The 17,071-nt window shown below is 28.5% G+C and overlaps 1 protein-coding gene across 1 annotated transcript in view; it reads left to right on the top strand.

The window, feature by feature from the left end:
- The first annotated feature begins 850 nt into the window (after positions 1 to 850).
- LOC119688098 (zinc finger protein ush) overlaps positions 851 to 17,071 on the top strand; it is a 46,340-nt gene continuing 30,119 nt past the window's right edge. The window contains exon 1 of the mRNA XM_038102743.1: positions 851 to 994. Coding sequence (XP_037958671.1) covers positions 985 to 994 — 10 coding nt within the window. The 5' untranslated portion in view covers positions 851 to 984. The remainder of the gene's footprint in view (positions 995 to 17,071) is intronic.

The following is a 17,071-nucleotide window of genomic DNA, read 5'->3' as shown; positions in this document are numbered from 1 at the left end:
AATTATTATTAGTTATTATAATAATTTTATTAATTATTTATATAGTTAGTTATTTTAAATGTATTCTATACAGCATTTAAAATTAATATTTATAAGTATTTTGCTTCAGTAGATATATATATATTAATATGTATGTTTTATATATATTTTAATTTGTGCCAATTGATAATAGCAAATATTTACTAGCAGCGTTTGTATTGAATTGAGTTGACTACCTAAATTGCCTGCTGGGTCTGTATGAGAAGAGAATAAAATTCTGAGTTCACAGTTTTCTTGTGTGAAGCAATCATAAACTGAATGTAGTGCAGAGCAAGCAGAAGTCGAACGCGATGAGCGTATAGAAGGCACACTGCTGCCATGAGTATCAAGTATCTCACAGTATAATTTTCATTAATTTGCCGCTAGTTCAGTGTGTCGTTAAACGCCAAACGAATGGTAGTGTGCTGTACTGTCGCGGATAGTCGTACGCGTGTGTATATGTGTGATATTTAAACAAATCGCGCGTAATGTTTTATTTTAAAACAATTATTCAATAAATGATTGATTTCTTCATTATATACATGAAGAGTGCGTGTTTCGGTTGTTTTACAAAAAGAATTTATCAATATAAAATTAATAGAATGCCAAAAAAATAAACAATTGCAAGTAAATTAAAATTCAATTTTTAATAAAATAATTATTGCTTCTTTTTTGCTCTTTATTTGTTGATATTATAAATTTTAAATTATTTCAACACTTAACTAATTCCACATAAAACTCGTTAACATCAACAACATCGACAACATCGACAACAGAACAAAACTAATAATGTAATTTATATATGTAAAAAATAAAAGTGCTGATAAAAATCTATAAACATCAAGATTTTTGCTTGCATATACCCGTTCTCCCATATATATTTTATTTATAAATTTATTTATAAATTAAATTTTTTATTTGTGTGGCGATAATTCAGTACGCGGCGCATCTGTGTTGGCTTGGCTAATGATGTTTGGTAATCCATAAAAAATAAATTTATACAATGTTAAATACAATATACAAAATACAAAACACAATATACAAAATACAATATACAATATCAATACAATATCGAGTAGAGTACATTTACAGAAACAAAACAAAAACAAAATCCAACAAAACAAACAAATAACAAAAACGATTATTTCAAGATTATAATTACATTTCATATGAGATAAAACAAAAGCTTCAATTTCAAGTTTAGTATCAACAAAGGAATTTGATATTATGTAGATAAGTCGAGAGATATACTTACGGAATACTGTGGAATATTGTTGTATTTTGTGCGAGTACGAGTACTAGTACGAGTACGAGTATTGCTAATGATAAGAACTGCTCGCCATTCGCCACTCGCTCAATGCATTTTCGTTATTAACTCCACTGACATGTAAACATTTAGTGACTTATTTTGTTAATATTTTAATATATATTTTTTTTGTTTTGTTTTTGCATTTTGTATTGATAAATTAAAATTAATTATTCACTAAGTGACAGTAATTAAAAAAAAAAAAAAAAAATTAACTAAGTAGAGTGTAATAATTATTATTAGATCTGGAAAGCCACATTGAGGCATGTAACTCTAACTATTATACATTATTAAAAAACAATTATTGATCAGGTCTTTAAAAGATTAACCTGTTTTACGTTTGATCTTGAAAACTTTGGAAAGTGATCAATCTCTACGGAACTACAATATATGCTTATATTTCTTAAATATGCACAACATATGTATATAGCACTTAATATAGTCTAATTGTATAGTAATTTGAAATCATTTGAAAAAATATTTATATTCAACAATAAATAAATTGTAAATTTTACAAGTTGATTGAACCCAAATAGTTCGGGACACATTTTTAAATATAGTTGCATTTTTATACAATAAAATAATATCATGTTTTCACTGCAACTAAAACTACTTAAGTTAATGAAATTAAGATTTGATCGTTTCCATTGACATAAACTGATTTATGCATGTGAAATACATAGTTTATTTATTTACATTTTACATATAAAACATATGACAAATATTTTGAATTTGATCATTTCCACTTCCATGCTAATCTTAAATCAAATGATTTATTTATAATAAGCTCAATGTTCTTTATATAGAAAATGTTCACATTTTTTGTCTTAAATTAATTGATTTATTTATAATAAGCTCAATGTGCTTCAATGTGAAATAAAGATTAGATCGTTTTCATCGGCATAAACTGATTTATGCATGTGAAATACATAGCTTGTTTGTTTACACTTTACATATAAAATATATGACAAATATTTTGAATTTGATAATTTCCACTTCCATGCTAGTCTTAAATCAAATGATTTATTTATAATAAGCTCAATGTTCTTTATATAGAAAATGACCACATTTTTTGTCTTAAATCAATTGATTTATTAATAATAAGCTCAATGTGCTTTGTATGGAAAGGAATCTTAATAAGCAAAATAGCCGATATGAGACAAGTGGAAACATGGTATAAGAATGATAACATTGGGGTATTAACAGCTGAAAAATATCTCATATATTGCAAGTGTTTCTTCACCAAAGTAACGAGCCTTAAATATCCTTTTTCGACAATGGGGTATAGTGTAGTTCATTTAAGAAGGACGTAACAATAATTTGCATAGTAATACCGGTTTTAAATATTTTTTTAGGTATTTAATTAGTTGTTGTTCATTGGCCTTTCTTGATAAAATTGACTAGATCACAATGAAACAACTTAACCTAAATATAACAGCTGCTAACTTATGTCAGAAAGTCGACGGCCACTTGTATCTACCTATCTAAATAGAAGAAAATCTGCTGTCAAATAAGTACTTTCCTCTAACAGTATAATTCAAAGAATTAAAAAAAATTTTAGCTAAAAGCAAATAAAATTAACAATATTAAAAGTATTACTAGAATACTACTATTTTAGAACCACTATTTTTCTAGTAGTTCTAATACACAACATAACACTTAATATTGGTTAAAGGACTAATAAGACAAAAAATTTTAAATACAATTTAAATTTATTCAATAATATAGTCTCTTTCTAGAAATGATAAATTTATTTCAATACTTTTGTTACATGTCGATATTTTTTTTTAAGAGTTTCTGATTCCCAAGCTTCAAATAGGCTTTAGTTTCGATAATCACTTCTTCAGTGCAGCATTTTTTCCGTCCCATTTAGTTCTGTAAATAAATTATATTGTCTAAAAGCCTGATACACTGATAAGGTAAATGGAGAAGCGATTGGTAGTGTAATTTTTATAATTGACAAATTTTTTCCCTATATTTGTGCTCATATCTTAATCATTTTTTGCTTTAAACTTACCATAAATGTCATATAAAATTCACTCAAGGTAATTGATGTTTAAAATACCATGGTTATCCTAACCTATGGAAACCAAAACCATAACAGCTGACTTGTAGCGTATCCAGGGACGGATTAGGGAATAGATCGCGCCTTAAAAATATAATCTACAGATAATACACTGCAAAAACAATACCAACAAAAGTATTTTCTAGTATATTTCTCCCTTGGCACAATTCTAATTACTCTATTGCAGTTGACAGTCAATTTTTGGGCGTTTTGGGGAGCTTTGATCATATATTAATCAACTGATTATAAATTTGATTCTTACGTCTAGTGATGGTTTTATATTTTTTCCATTATCGCATGTTGCATTTTCCATTAAAAGGTTTAAACATGTCTATACAGATCCCGATAATGCAATGAGGTTTATATTCTCTATTATTTTGCAAATCACAAAACTACTATAATATCACATATTTAATATTATAAAGATCTTTAGTTATTGTTAATCAAACATTAGATTCTTTTTAAATTCTATCACGTGTCGTTTAAACTATTTCACTAACTTTTCATTAATCATATCGATTTGTCAATAGTGACGCCATCTGTGTTACGCCCCACGAAGTAACTTAATATAATTGGAAAAAAATATGATTAATAAGTTATTTTTTAATAATTATTGTTTGCAATGTTCAAAATGTACGCCCGCCATAATAAAAAATGCCCTAAGCAAAAATCCATAGTGTTGTAAATTTAAGTAAATAGAGTGAGTAGAGTAAAGTAGAGTAGAGTAAAAGTAGAGTAGAGTGAATAAAATGAGTAGAATCTTTACTAAGATATTTTTTCATATGGTACATCTAGAGTTGGATACAATAACTTTGTTTGCGTTATAACAGTGTTCTGTATAAACCAGTATTCGGGGTGTACAGGGATATAACTATTCGAAAAGATTAACTATAATTGGTTTAATTTTGCTTTATCTCTAATGTAAGGAGTTCAACAAAAGTGAGTTCTGTTAACATAAATAAAATATACAAAAAAAAAAAAAAATTATTTGAACAAATAGGCGCTTTTGGCTTCTAAGTCCACGGGACATCTGTCTCCTCAAATTCTCACTCGTGTCGCCACTGGTCAATTCATAACTTAAATGGTGTTTCATTAAAAATGTTTATTAATTTGTTGTCCATTGTATTCCATTTCTATTTTTTTTTTAAAAGTGATGTGTTACAAAACTAAAAAAAGAAACCAAAAAAAAAAAAATTGATTGATGCCAATTAGTTGGGTCTTCCTATGCGGAAACTAGTTGTCAACCTTGTTACCTTCAGAAGCGTTCACTTCACCGATGCCTGCGTACGGCAGCGAAAAATATTCCAAATTTATTCAAAAAAGCAAATTTAAGAAACGTATTTAAAGCGAATAAAATAGAATGTAATAGATAAAAAATAGTTTAAGTGATACTAAGAAATATTGGTGTCATTCCTATATATTTATCTGAAATAATCACAATTTTAACTGATAAAATTTTTAGTGTCAAAATAAAATTAATCAAAAATAAGAACTATAAAAGTAACAACACCCTTTTCATCTTAAACTGACTAAAAGATCGTTATACATTGTGACCGAAAAGCTTCCGGAAATTTTAAATAAAACGCAAAATTCTTAATCTTCATCAATATTTATTTTATCTCCTTCAAAATATGCTCCATTAGAAGCGATACACAAATGCCAACGTTTCTTCCAATCATCAAAACATTTTTTATAGGCGCTTTCCGGTATGGCTTTGAGTTCCCTCTGCGAATTCTGTTTTACGTCTTCTATGGATTCAAAACGCGTTCCTCTGAGTGGTAATTTGAGGTTGGGAAACAGGAAAAAGTCACACGGTGCAAGATCAGGTGAATACGGTGGCTGTTCGATGGTATTTATTGAATGTTTGGCCTTAAAATCGTTGATAATGTTGAACAAATTGAGGTGAATCGGAACAAGCCGGGCGTTGACACGTCGCATACACAAATTGTCCACCAAAATCAAACGAGCCATCTCACGACCGATGCCTAGCTCTCGTGCTATCTCTCTAACACTCACATGAGGATTTTTGAACACGATTTCCTTTGCCTTTTCAATGTTTTCGTCGGTGGTAGAGGTCGAAGGTCGTCCAGAACGCGGCATGTCTTCGACGGTCGTACGACAGTCCTGAAAGGCTTTGTACCACTCATAAACTTGAGTTTTCGATAAAACTGATTCCCCATAAGCCTTTTGTAGCATTCGCAACGATTCTGCACACGAAATTTCGTTCGAAAAACAAAATTTGATGCAAACTCTTTGTTCAATATTTTTTTCCATTGTTTTTTTCGCAACGCACTACTGAGGTGAACTGGTTTCAACAGCTGCCGTAAACGAACTGTCTGACAGATCGCGCTCATTTTTGGCATAGTAATTAAGGACAGTGCTGCCAAACTACATAAACTTAAAATATCGAAAAATATACAGCGCGCGAATTTTAAATGAGAACCTCCGAAAACTTTTCGGTCACAATGTATAGATGAGATAAATATGCGCTTAGAAATACTTGTTTATCGTCGTTTTCTCAGTAATCAAAGCAGGACTTACAATCAAAATAAAGAGTGAACCACTCCAATAGAAATGTTTCAGACAGAACCCAAAACATGGCTAACAATCGTAACACATGTTTACTCTTGTTTTTGTATTTATGATTTTTTTTCTAATATGTAAGGGTGTATACGAGCGAGTGAAGGTCTGCTGCCATAGCATTCACACGACAAAGTGTAAGAACACTTTGAAAATTGATATTTTCGAAAAGTAGACAATATTTTCTTTCCACTCATAACACACATAAAAAAAAATGATTGTTTCAATACTTAAAACATTCCTTATTTGAAGTGTAAATGTGTCCCTCAATATGCACTCTTCCTAATATTATCATCTTTTATTCTCTGCAATGTTCTGATACATTCTTGTAGTATTGAGAGAAAGAAATTTAATAATTTTTAATTATTCACTTCTGACAAATATGCTTAGTATCACCCATTTCGATACTACTCATAACCGAGTTTGTGGTAACAAACCACCATTTATGCACTACTTGAACATCAAAAGAGGCTCTGACACTAATCTACTAATCCCATCCAGGTATCTAATGCTTTTTATCGCCCTTTTAAGCTAAGTGAGTTAAAACTTCAAAATGGGTATAAAACATTTGAGTGGATTAAGCTTTATGCCTGTAAGTTTACTTATCTTGATTTCATTTCAATGGTATCAAATAAATAGATTTTCATTAGAAATTTTATTTAGTACATATAGTATATATATAATTTTAACTATTTGTATTAAGTAGCTTATCCAAAACTTTTACCAATTTATTTTAGATAGATTTTAATACAGAATTACAAGAAGAAATATTGATTTTATATATCTGGGTAGTAAGTATAAGACTCTAAAATATAAAACCAGGTCACAATAATAAGTGCTTTTTAAAAAGCTTATCAGTAAAATTGAAATTGAAATCTTGAGACATGATTAAAACCTATATATTTCTTTTCTTCTTTCTATTTCTTTTCTAATTTTAGCCTATTTTCTGTCGACTCTTCTTATACGATATCTCCAGAACACACGCTCCTTAGTGTTGTCTTTTAATATTATCTTTTTTATTTTATTGACGTCTTTATTTAATTTGATTTACCTCCACCATTCTGTTCACTTGTTCATTTGCTGTTATCAGTGAATCTATATAATTAAAAAAAATTATAAAGAATCAGCAAGTCAATCTCTAATCGAATAATGAGAGTTTTTCTTCGCTTTTTCATCTAATCACTTAATTCTAGAAATGGACACAAGAAGTATCAGTTATCTGTTAGTTCTTAAATTCATACTTAATATTTTAATACCATTTTTCCATCTAGCATATAGTGAATCAAACATCTTTGTCTTTCTGTTTTAAAAAAAAAATCGCCGTATCTTGACATGATTTATTATGCCTATGTTGCGATAATTTTATATAAGTCATCTTTCTATCTGAATTGACGCTAATCTACAGATCTGTTTATGAACCAATAGGTCATCTCATTACTCTTGGTTATAATTCAAAATTGTTTCACATTCTGAATGCGAGGTGTTATCAGAGGTGGAGCATAATTGTAGTCTGTCACAAAATCTCTGCTATTCAATTTTCAATTTCTTTGCTTCAAGAATAATTTTTATTAATTAAAAAAAAAAATAATAATCTGCTAAGTATTTTGGCAAACCACGTAAATGGTACATTTGGCACTTTATTTAACTATATGTATCTGCAATAGTTCTTAAATCCTAAAATATGGTTGCCGTCATTGCTTTTAAGAAACGATTTTCTCAAACGTAATGATTATTGATGAAATAATTTTCTTTCACATTGTAAAATTTGCTATCATCTTAAAAATCATTTTAAGAATTCTTTTACATTTAGCTTTGATAAGAACTAAAAGTTTTGTAATTTATTATTAATTTAAAGTTAATAGATATAATTTTAATTGCAAAATATATTATCAACAATTTAACAAATTGTCAGCCTGTTTCTACTAAATAAATATTCTTCTTCTTCATTCTACTAGTTCTGTGTGCAACACAGGACCTCTACAACTTCGTTTAATCTAATTCTCTTATTGTCTTGACATGTCTTGTGAGGCGACAAGTTCGGCTTCAATGTTTTCTATGTCGCTTCTGGGCTTCCGATTGTTCCATTTTGAGACTTATCTGAATATATATGAGCTCGGTTGTTGAAGTTTATGGTATGTGCAAATCACTGTCATTTCGGTTTTTTGACTTCATATATCGTTTCTTGTGTGCTTGCTCGTCTCTACAATTTCTTATTGGAGAATAACTTTGGCCGTCATATATTTAATATATGCTTTAATTATAAAAACAATAAATAATTGTGGTATAGACTATGATACTTTATTCTTTGCAGCGCGGTAAAATATTGATAACAAGACTTTGTATATTGGAAGTACTTTTTTTCAATTTAGAACTTTACAGAGAATCTTGATTAAAATCTTTAATAAATCTTTTAAATAAGGGCTTCTTTTATTTGTAGTATTTGCCCTAATAACCAACCTGCATCATATATTTATTTCTAGAACTGATAAAAATTGCTAGACAAGTATTATCTGGACAAATTCCATCAATTAACACTTTAATCCATTATGTTCGATCGATGCTACTTTTTGATTAAAAAAGGAAACAATATATTCAAAAATTTTATTTGATGAAACATCGAAAATCGATACTATTAAATAAGTATTTATAGTAAATATAAGATCTGATGTTGACTCGAATGAGATATTTGTATTATCTAAGAGTTTTGGCATGAATTCACAAATAAATTATATTTTATATTCCGAAATTACCCTAACAAAGTGATATTCCACTGAAAAACTCGGATCCTATGAAGAGATCTGGAGTACTCTGCTACGCAAGTGTTTTAACTGTGTAACGTCGGTACACTGTGAATACACTTAAATATGGGATTCTGCCGTTTCGAACTAATTTGAATTTATTAGTTTAAAATATTCTGTTTTTAATTTTATAATTCTTTTCTAAAACTTTCGTTCCTAAATTTTGATTAACTCTGTGTAACGAGAATTTTCAGTAAAACCGGAGCTAACCTAGTATTTTTTTTGTGCTTAATTTTTGTGTAATTACATATACTTTATAATTATTGGCAGGTGCGTACGTATAAGCCTATAATAAATTTACTTTAATTATTTTTTATTTAGAACAATTCATTTGCAATTTAATAGCATAATAATTTAATTATTTTAACTTTAACTAATTAATTGAAATTATTTAGTACAATAAATTTTAATAATTTAAATTTAGAATTAATTATAACTAAAACATATACCTTGATACCTTGAAAAAACTTGACTATAACAGGTTGTTAGTGATTCTATTTTAATTTATTTAAAATTTTTTTTTATAGATGAGAACATTTTTTAATTACATTATAGTGGACTTTTATGATCTATGTTATTTTATAGTTTTTAAGTTGAATGTAATTAATGCCGGTTATAATGCCGGCTATAAATTCATAAATCCTTTTATTACATGTTTTTTTTTCATGTCTTCCTTGGGCTTTAAATACCTTTTTTTATTATTATTTTTTATTAAAAATTATTAACCTGAAATCGTTGAATAGCCGGTACTGCAGCCAGAAGAGTCCTATTGTACCAATTTCACTATTGATTAAATAGAGCCCTTTAAAGCTTTGTGAACAAAGTCCAGAACTAAATCTGGAGAAGAACTCTTAATATTATTCTGGTGACTGAAATGGCATATGAATACGTGAATACCTAACACTCTTTATTAATTATGTGCATATGTATAAAAATATTTTTGATCTCAACCCTTCGTTGCAAGTTAACCTTTATGGTATACTTGTTTGGATTTAATTTAATCTCCGAGTTTATTTATTCAAGAAAATTCAAGAGATTTTTATTCAAGAACTTCTTTGAAAAAAATTTTGTTTCTGACTTTTTGAGTTTAATTTCCTTTTCTGAAACTAATTTTATTAAAGAGCTAATTTGGATTAAAAATATGGCAGTCTTTATGTGGTATATTAAAAAAGTCTATGTAAGTACCCAAAAAGTTGATGTACTCACTACATGTGATTATTGTACAGATTTGTTTCCGAAGCTAAGTCATATGTGGGTCTTGTTATTAAAAATCTAAACACTTTTTTGTAATATGTCTATATATTGTTAGAGCCAGTGAAATTGGAGACATAGAGATATTAAGTGAAATGATTGTTGTTTTCAATGTAAATATTACATTTGAAAAAGATAGGAAAAGAAAAATTTTGTTTAAACTTTGGTCTCGATGACTAGGCTTTCTTTCAAAAAATTTTTGTATACCTAAAAATGTCAAAATTTGTGCAAATCTAAATATGATTACATGGACACACAAAAACAATTGCATAAATAACATATATATAATACATAAATATTGTTTAAATTTAGGCATCTCCAAAAAGTATTAAAGTAGTAGTGAAAGTATTAAATTTGGTCATCATCAAATGTATTAAATTGCCGTGACAATTCGTCATATAACCATATAAGAACAGTCTGCATAATATGATCTTTAGATCTATTTTCTAACAGTTTAACATTATAATATGAAATAACAAACATGTTTTAAACACCATTTAATTTTAGGCACCTCCAGAATATACTAAAGTAGTGAATAAAGTACTAAATTTAATGATGATCAAATGCGTAAAATGATCGTAACCATTCGTCGTAAAACAGTCTGCATAACATGATCCTTAGATCTATATTCTTACACTTTTACATTATAATATGAAATAACAAACATATTCTCAACATCCTTTTATGTTAGGCACCTCCAGAAAATACTAAAGTAGTGAATAAAGTACTAAATTTGATGATCAAATGCGTAAAATTTCGTCATAAATAATCTATATAACATGGTTCTTTGATCTATGATATGATATGAAATATATAATCACAGTGAGAAACAAAGACATTGGCTACTAAGCCTCAACTATTAAGAATTTTATATTTAATTTAATCTCGTCTTTCGACTGAGCAATGAGTACTTTTTCAATATATGCTATACTATATTTGTCATACTTGGAAATTTAATTAATTAACTCATTTCTATGAGAGCATAAGTGTATGTCAAATTATCGAGTCGATCAAGTCCGTCCGTCGTATGACAGATCCGAATAAGCACAAGCTCCACACGTTGGTTGGTTTTTTAGAATTTTTATATTATTTCCCCTGCAAAAATAAAAATCCATTAAGCTGATAAGGCCGTAATAAAATTAAAAAATTAATTTAATACAACCACAAGCGCTCAAATGCATATCCATTATGTATTAGTCATGCGGAGCGTTTATCAAAGCATTTGCGAATATTTCAAGCTCACAAAATTCATTTAACACAATTTAAATATATTTAAGATTTCAATTTTAATTTCAATATTTTGATCACTTTGTATTTTTCTGAGATTCAGTGATTCTGTTAGTCTGTGATGGTATTCTGTGATTCTGGGATTCTGCTAATCTGTGAATATACAATATAAGTACGGCTATATGAGTTAGTGAGCTAGTGAGCTTGTGGTTGTGGTTGTGGCTGTGTAATGAAAATGCTTTTAAAATTGTTTTCAAGGGTAAATGTTTACATTTTGGAAAACATTTAAATACCCGTACCTGCATTTTTATTTGAATCCACTCATGCTTGCTAGCTGGGCTTTCTGCCTACGTACTACTCCAACTCCAACTACAACTCCAACTCCAAGTCCGATTATTATCAGCATACTATCTGCTGGATACATTCATTTATATAAGACGTACACATGTGCTCACACATGAATAAACTTTCATATGCATATATAGCATTTGGATTCTTGTTTATGTAAGTTTTAGGTATATTTTTAGTATCTTTAATCTAAGCAAAAAAACATAAAGTAAAAAAAATTAATAATAATAATAATAATAACAATAAAAAAGTAGTACCGACAGCTGTTATTATTGTTATTTTAATTCTTGGAATTGTATATCAGCAAAATAAAATCAAATTCTAAAAGTACAAAAGTATAAAAAATAAGAAATGAGATAGCCTGACGCTAGTCCAGCGGCTACACTTCATTCATTTAAAAGTATTTATATTGAAATTGGTTTAGTGAGGAAACAGATACATTAAGGCACATACTGAAATTACAAACTAACGTGCCATCATTATTAATGTTGTTTTAGAGAATTGCGAGAAAACTCGTACTCGTACTCGTACTCATATCGAGTCGCATTGTGATTAGCCATCACGTAGAGAAGTCCTTCAAACACTAAATGGGAACAGGTAATTTTGATCAAATACCAGGAATTTGTAGTCGCGCAGCTAGACACTTTGCAGCAGACCAAATCGTTTAGTCCCTAATGACTTGTTTACTCTCTAATTATTTTGTCATTGTTGAAATTACTTAAAGATACTTTTAATAATTAAATTTGCATTAAATGTCTAAGTGTAATTATTATAATGATCTTTTAAATTGTGATGGATTTTGAAAATGGTTAAAACTATCTACATAAATAGCCCACTTGACTGACTAAAACTTATGTTTTAAGTCATACACATTTCCAAATGTATCTACGGCCTTCATATCTTTCTAACATTGGTGTATGGTTATATTAAATATTTTTTAGTAAAAATATTTTTTTTGCAATTTCAAATTCCTGTGAAATTTCTGTGGACTTTATAAGTTTTACGGGAATACTATCCACAAAAAAACAGTAATCAGTAATTAATACGAGTATAATGAATTTATATCTGGACGTAATATATAGACACTTCGATGACGCTAAAGTCTTTGTTCGTCCATATGAGGCTATTACTCTAGAAGAGACATCTAAAACAAAAAAATAGAAGTATTTTTAATGAGTGTATGATGATATATATATTTATTGTTTTTTTTTATTATTAACAATTCTTAAAATATCTACAAAAATCGTTTTAATATTGCACCTAGTACAAATAACAAATAAGAGGTACTACTAAGCAATTCCATTGGAATATTTAAGGTAAAAAGAAACTATTTTGCTACTCGTTGTCCATTAGGTCTGCCACTGTTCTCTTTTTTAACCGTCTAGGTAGTGCAACAGCCTAAAGAAGACTGGATACTGTAACGTTAACATGTGTTTTCAAACACTGTTTGTGACCAACGGCACATCTTTTTGCCACGTCGTCGACTGTCGGCATGCCAATGTTACGGTGGAGACCACTGTTTCTAATATAGTATGAAGCATTTAACATATATACCATAAATCCAAGCCGGCTTCAGTATTTGTGTATAGACCATTAATTTGTTATCCTTATGATGATATTGAAAATAATTTTTTTGATATAGTATAAATAATAACCAATTGAGTATCGGATTTGTGTAGCTTCATTCAAATCGAGCAACACAATTATGATTTACAGTATTTCTTAGGCATATAGGCTTATAATGGCTGTGATAATTTACGTGATCTATGGTAATATGTGCTTCATTCAAAAAGGATATTGAGTTATTCAAGTGAACTACTAAAAGTATATTTTAGGTTAGTTTATACCAGTGATCCAAACGACATACCTACAATTATTGGTCAATGGTGTTACCGTATAGAGAAAACTCAGAGGTTTGAACTCTTAGTTAAGCTTAAAATGTGAGTGAGAATTGGTCAAGACCTTCAAAAAGAGCGGCACTTAAAATCATAAAATGGTGCCACACATGCATTTTGCAATAGCGAAACAAATGTAAGGCACCTCCATTGTGCTCTCCACAATCCAATCTTCTAGCAATCTTCTAGCCTAATCGGCTATGATCCGTAAGCAAATATACCAGAACATTGATATTTGTACGAGTCATAAAGTTTATTTTAAAATCCAGTATATATCATATTTCTGACAGAATACAGATTACAATTGTTTGAAGAATGTATAATGCGATGTTAGTATGAGCAATTGAAAAATCAAATAATTTCAGTACTCGATCTCTTCTTCTTAAGCAATACAACCATAGAGCACTTTGACTGTACTATTGTTCTCACTACTTTTAAATAAAGTAAACTTTCCATAAATTGCTGGTTGGAAAGGATCAATTGTTGTATTATAAGTCAGTTCTTTGATACTTATGTTTCCTAAGCAAGTAAATCTTTTATCAAGAGTCACAGTTAAGAGTTGCCCATTTTATTTCATTATTGACTTTTTTTATACTTTATAGTCTTTTAAGTGTTACCTTTGATTCTTTACCTTTTAAAGTGGCCCATTATTTTTTCAATATAAAGTATATTCACATTAAAACTACCAGATATGACAGCATGAACTATACAGATGTTGTCTATAAAAATTGAAATTAAGTTCCCATATTGCATAAGAAAATCAGGTATATATAGACTACTGCCAAACGCTTCAAAGGCTCATGTCTTCAGCGATGCTCGGTTAAATATATTTCGTATTGTCATTTTTTGACATTAGTACAGCCATCTATCTGACTTTGCTAAACTCATTAAAAAATTGTTGAGAGTAATTACAATTGAATGATGCTCTTTCGTTCTTTCCTTAATATCGCAAATAATATCTAATAATGAAAGGTTGTATGTTATTATCTTTTATTAGAATTTTTTCAGTTCTTAAAAATATTCTCAATTAGTTTTTAGAGATCCAAAATAAAAGTTAGAGTTGAAGTTGAAATAGAGTTATAATAATATATAAAAAAAACACTTTAAACTCTACTAAAAAGTATAAAGGATATATGTTAAAACTATTATAATATTGCTCTAGGTACATTTATAAAAAAAATTGCAGGTGTCAGTTAAATATTTATCAGATTGGTAACTCTGTAGTTATCGAGGTAATGTTTCGTGAATTTCGGAATGAATCACTCTGCTTAATATTAATTTTTAATTTTGATGAATCATGTATTGTAACTTATTTATTATGAAAAGTTATGAATTACTAAAAAAAAGAAAAAATCAACAATTTATCTAACCTATAGTAATTTAATAAATATATATTAAAAACCAGTACTGATAAAAAAAATTTATTATAAATAAACAAAATTTTTTCTTATATTGAGAGAATTTATTGTAGCGCCTATATTATAATTATTTTATTATATTTTCACTAAATGCAATATGCAAAGTATTACAAGTTGCTATATATATTCCTTCATTCAAAACTGAATGATACTGAAGTATAAGTTTTTATATTTAAAACTCTTGGCATAGAACAAAGCCGTAGACTAATAAAGAATTTGACTAGAGTTCTCAGCCGTATCTAAGTAAGTATTCAAAGGCATTCAGACTCGACTTTTGATTTCCTTAAAAAAATCCATCTTGTTAAGATAATGCATGCCTGGCAGATGTTCCCAACAACCTCAACTCTGTGCTACTAAGGAGTTTCTTCACTCCAGGCTATTCTTTTAATTACAAACCATTTTTCTATGCGAGACCTCATTGTTGGTCCACTAATTTAATAATGATAATATTGTGTATAAAATTGTATGACTGATCCAGTCCTTGTGAGATTATTTTCGACGTCATTGCCATAGTTTTCTGTGTAACTAGCAATGTAGCAAACGACCATCCTGTTTTTGCTTTTCAGCTTCTGTGGCATATCATAGCAGTCTACTAAAATTCTTAAAGTAAAGTTTCAAGAACCCAATGTGTTTATTGCTACTTGACTGTCTGTGTAATAAAATTGACTCGAGTGCAGAACTTAATGGATCGAAGATCTAATCACGAGATCAGATTCGCTTCTAATCTAGAATTGCTTTTCTCTCAATCCATACAATCGGGATTACATATCACATAAGATATTAATTGCTTAACTACATATTAAAAAAATTACATTTATTTTAATCAAGTGTTCATAAGACTAGTTCTTGAGATATTCCAATACAAATGAGTTTTAAAATCAAATCTTATTCACAATTACTTCTGATTGTGTGCTTTTAATTAAATAGCTAATACCAATTTTTATTATTAATATTATATATTTACCATATGTAATAGAAGTACCATAGGTATATACCTATATGGTATATTTTGGTTTGTAGAAAACTGTAATGCAAGAAGAACTTTTAATTCTTTATAATTTTGTGTGAAGGGTACTTATTTTTCAGTTGACCCAAACTTTTTAATAAATGTTTTAAAAAATCTTAAAGGCAAGATTTTTATTTTTGCTATAAAAATGAACACATATATGAGAAATAAGTGCATTTACATATTGTTGAATAACAATCTACAATAAAAAAATTAAAAATTCCAAAGAAATATTAAATGTTATTATTAAATAAAATAATATAACTTAGTAAGTTCATTGTCTAAATATCGATACATAATTGAAACCGTACAAAAAACACATTATCAATTTTCACTTTCGATGTACATATTTTTCTAGAATTTTGTATTGCAGTTGGTTGACTTATGTAAATATATTAAAAAATTAATTTTTTAATTTTTGTAATATTAATAAACATGAACGAGTACACATCACATGAAGATGATAACTTAACTCTCACTTTTATATATAATATTTGTAAGACATTCGTTATCAACAAGTAACATTTTAGAAAATAATCTATCGAACCGGATTTAATAGATTAGAGAAATAAATTAACGACATATAACGACATGAAGAGATGTATATTGTACATATATTAGATTCTAATCACAGGAAATTTATTTATAATTCATAAAATAGAATTTAGTAAAACCCAGAAGACAAACAAAAAATTACTCAAAGTTTAAATGAAATAGAACTATAGATAAAAATAAATTATCTGGATTACAATGTCTTCTCTAAGGCAACTTTTTGCAAATATTTTTGTCTTTCTCCAGCGGTGTTTTTTTTCTTTTATTCTCCACTAAAAACACCAAACTAGGAGTATGAGAATAAAATGATTCACACTTCCAATCCCACAGAGGAAAATATTGCATAGTACGTAGTGTGAAGTTTTATCGAAGTCTACTTACAACACTCCATCGCATACAGTCACATTATGGGTGTAAAGGTAAAAGTACAATCACGACTTTGACTTCACAGCTTTTACAGTCTGATTGCAAAGCAACGACTTCAGCTTTAACGAAACCGACTGTAAGTTGAATCCATAATAACAAGAAGGCAGTTAAAATGAGATACTTTGGCAACACTTCTCTGTTAGAGATTCTTACTGTTAAAAGCTAACTTTCTAAGTCTTTT

This window comes from Teleopsis dalmanni, chromosome X (assembly GCF_002237135.1).
Source record: "Teleopsis dalmanni isolate 2A chromosome X, ASM223713v2, whole genome shotgun sequence".
Taxonomy (NCBI): domain Eukaryota; kingdom Metazoa; phylum Arthropoda; class Insecta; order Diptera; family Diopsidae; genus Teleopsis; species Teleopsis dalmanni.
Note: the sequence above shows the minus strand (reverse complement) of the source record. Positions and strands in the feature narration are given on the sequence as shown.